The following is a 3,794-nucleotide window of genomic DNA, read 5'->3' on the forward strand; positions in this document are numbered from 1 at the left end:
CTATTCAAGGTTTTGCTTCCCATGCAGATGGTGTCCAACAGCTACGTAATTATCTTCAAGACGAAGAATAATCTTTTTTTTTCTAGTGTTGTAATCTGTTTCCTTTTGTAATACCTTTTTTGAATGTATATATGACATGGGTTTTACATTTTGTCTTGTTGATTATTACAATACAAATGTGTGTTAACTAAACCCGTCGTATATCCAAAATATAGGATTAGGATGTTAACTGGCACGCAGGCCTATCCGAATGGAAACATAAAATGATGCGCAGGTCATAGTACAACTAATATTCATGAAAATTTGGCGTGGAAAGTTTTGTCTTGTATTAGCACATAACCCGCTACTTTTTTACATAAAAAAAAAGAAAATTTGGCACGCAGGCCCATAAAATGGCACGCAGGCCAGTTAAGAGGCACGCAGGCCTAGGATAGGCACACAAGCCAAAAAATAGGCACGCAGGCTGAGAATGAACACGCAGACTCATAAGTAGCACCGTTTTAATTGTGCCACATTCCATGTTCTGGGAATTGGTGTTCCATCAAGTTTTTTCAACTTGTATGCGCCTTTTCCCAAGACTTCATCGATTTCATAGGGACCTTCCCAAGCAGGAGCTAATTTTCCTGGTAACTCAGCGTTTGATGCTCATTATCCCGGAATACATAGTCCCCTTTGTTGTATTCACATATCTTAACGCGCGCATCATAGTATTTTTGGAGTTGGCGTTTGTACTTTCTTTTGCGTATGGTTGCCAATTCTCTTCTCTATTCTAGGAGGTTTAGGTTCAATCGTAACTCCTTGTCATTATCTTCAATCAAAAGCATTCTTGCGGATGGGACACCGATTTCAGCAGGAATCATTGCTTCCGTGCCGTATGTTAAGCTGAATGGAGTTTCAGAGTTGCTCGTTTTCTTGTTGGTTCTGTGGTCCCACAGAACATGTGGAAACTCATCTACCCATCCTGTTTGTTTGGCTCCCAACCTAGCTGTGATACCTTCTTTGATACTTCGATTGGCTCTTTCCACTTGCCCATTGGCTTGTGGGTGCGCCACAGATGTGAAGGTTTAAGAGATATGTAACTCGGATAGCAATTCTTGTAGGCCTTTGTCAGCAAACTGGGTTCTGTTGTCGCTAACCAATGTTTGTGGGAGGCCAAAACGACATATAATAGACTCCCATAGGAACTTCTTAATATTTTCCGCTGTGATCTTTTCCAATGGTTTGGCCTCCACCCATTTGGTGAAATAGTCGATAGCGACCAACAAAAATTTCACCCACCCTGGTGCTTCTGGAAATGGACCCATAATGTCTATGGCCCATTTCTGGAACGGCCATGCTGAGGTGACTGGGATTAACTTGTTCTGGGGTTTAAGCATATGCGGTTCATGTCTTTGGCAAGATTCACATTTTTTGATCTCCTTAACTGCATCCATATGCATGACAGGCCAGTAATATCCAACATTCATGATTTTTGCCACTACCATCCTCGGTCCTACATGTAGTCCGCAGATGCCCTCATGAATTTCTCTGATTACATAGTTGGCATCTTCTGTGTCTACACACCTGAGTAATGGGCCGAGGAAGGACTTTCTGAATAATAACCCATCTTGAACTTGGTAACATAGTGCCTTGTGGCGAATCTTTCGCGCCAGAATCTTATCTTCTAGTAAAATACCGGAGGATAAGTATTTCACGATGGGTGTCATCCAGGAGACTGTTCCCGTTTGGATAACCATGACTTGGTGTTGAGGAACGGACGAGCTGTCTAGAACCTCAATCCGCACGTCTTTACCAAGATGCTCAAAACTGGTGAATGCTAGTTTACTTAAAGCATCCGTTGGTCGGTTTTCACTTAACCTGATATGGACCACTTTACAGGAAATGAATTGTTGTATAAGGTCTTTAGCCTGAGATAAATACGAAGCCATTATATCATTCTTTGCATCGTATGCTCCTGAAACTTGACCCGCGATGAGCATTGAATATACTCGCGCTTCAAGGAACTTGACTCCCAGTTTCTTTGCAATCCGCAAGCCCACCAAAAATGCTTCATATTCTGCCTCATTATTTGTGCTCTTAAAATTCAGTTTTATGGCGTATGTGAATTCTTGGCCATCTGGGTTAATGAGTCTCAGGCCCGAGCCTGATCCTTCTCCACTTGACGCTCCATCTGTGAACAAAATCCATTTTTTGTTTTCTTTTGACAGAACTGGAGGTTGTTGTTCATACAAGCATTCTTGAACTTTTTCTGCTGGCACCTCTGTCACAAAATCTGCCAACACCTGGCCTTTTATCGAGGGTCTGGCTTTATACTCAGTTGAGTGTTTGCCTAATTCGATTTCCCATTTGGCTAATCTCCCCAACAACTCTTGTTTGGCCGACACACTCTTCAATTTGTAATCGGTCAGTACTTGTATAGGGTGACCCTGAAAGTACCTCTTCAACCTCCATGCCGCGTACACTAACGCCAGCACTAACTTCTCCAACATTGAATAACGGGTTTCAGCATCTGCAAAGGTTCTACTAACATAGTAGATTGGCGTTTGGACTGTTTTCCGATCCGTCAACAAGACTGCCCCTACCGCGATATCAGGCGCGGAAAGGTACAGCGTGAGGGGCTCTCCCGCGCGAGGTGTGGTCAATGTTGGAAGTTCCATAAGACATTTGTTGACTTCCAGGAACGCTTTTTCTGCCTCTGGTGTCCGCTTGAAGTGTGACTTCTTTAGGTAATTGCGTAATGTGGACACGAAGGGGTGCGACTTGGCAGCATGATTCGCTATCTATTCAAAGCTACCAATCTACCATTCAGCGTTTGAAATTCCTTCAACGAGGATGGGGAAGGCATCCGAGCAATTTCCTGGATCTTGTCTGGGTTTGCTTTGTACCCTTCCCCTACAACAATCACCCCCAAGAAACTTTCCCTCCTCTATGCCAAAAGAGCATTTTGACGGGTTAAGCTTTATATTGATTTTCCTCAGCGTGGAGAAGACATCTTCGATGTCTCTCAACATCTAGTCTTCCTCCACGCTTTTGATGACTAAGTCATCCACATAGACTTCCAAATTCTTTCCAATCTGCTCCCAGAATGTGTTTTCCATCAAATGCTGGTATGTAGCTCTTGTGTTCTTCAAGCCAAATGCATCATTTTGTAACAGAAAGTATCTTAATCAGTTCGGAAGGTTGTTTTGTCCTCATCGCGGGCAGCAATCCGAATATGATGCACCCTTTATAGGCATCTAGGAAGCACTTAAACATGAAAGGTGCCACTGCATCAACCTTCAAATCGATTTCCGGGAGTGGATAACAATCTTTTGGGCACGCTTTGTTAAGATCCTTGAAGTCTATGCACATGCGCCATGAGCCATTACTCTTGGGGACCATTACCGGGTTTGTAACCCAAGTTTGGTACTGGATATCGCGAATGATCCCCGCGTGTAATAAGTCTGGAACTTACTCGTTCATGGCTTTAGTCTGCTCAGGCCCCATCTTCCTTTTCCTCTGCACGATCGGCGTATACGCAGGGTTAACTCTCAGCCGATGTTCGGATATCTCCCATGGAACCCCCGTCATATCTGATGGTGTCCAAGCAAAGATAACCACATTCTTAACCAACAGCTGTTTTAGAAAGACTCGCACCTTAACTGAAATGGTTGATCCATTGGTAACAGTCTGTTCGGGTACTTTGGATTAACAACACACTTCTCTGGCTCCGTCCTCACCACATTCCTGGGAACTTTCGCGGGTTTCGATCCTTCTGTCGTGAAGCAGTGTTTATTAACTCGGATGATGGCTAT

The 3,794-nt window shown here is 43.6% G+C and overlaps 1 protein-coding gene across 1 annotated transcript; it reads right to left on the reverse strand.

Moving 5' to 3' along the window:
* Positions 1–1,064: 1,064 nt before the first annotated feature.
* On the reverse strand, positions 1,065–2,657 carry LOC143577072 (uncharacterized). Its single transcript, XM_077061016.1, has one exon. The coding sequence runs from the start codon at positions 2,655–2,657 to the stop codon at positions 1,065–1,067; it is 1,593 nt and encodes a 530-aa protein (XP_076917131.1).
* Positions 2,658–3,794: the final 1,137 nt, after the last annotated feature.

This window comes from Bidens hawaiensis, unplaced genomic scaffold (assembly GCF_021521415.1).
Source record: "Bidens hawaiensis isolate Kalapana, Puna unplaced genomic scaffold, B.hawaiensis_p1.1 tig00028460_1, whole genome shotgun sequence".
Taxonomy (NCBI): Eukaryota; Viridiplantae; Streptophyta; class Magnoliopsida; order Asterales; family Asteraceae; genus Bidens; species Bidens hawaiensis.

Bases quoted from the DNA above. Each gene is read 5' to 3' on its own strand.
- LOC143577072 (XM_077061016.1), bottom strand. From the start codon at position 2,657: ATGGAACTTCCAACATTGACCACACCTCGCGCGGGAGAGCCCCTCACG.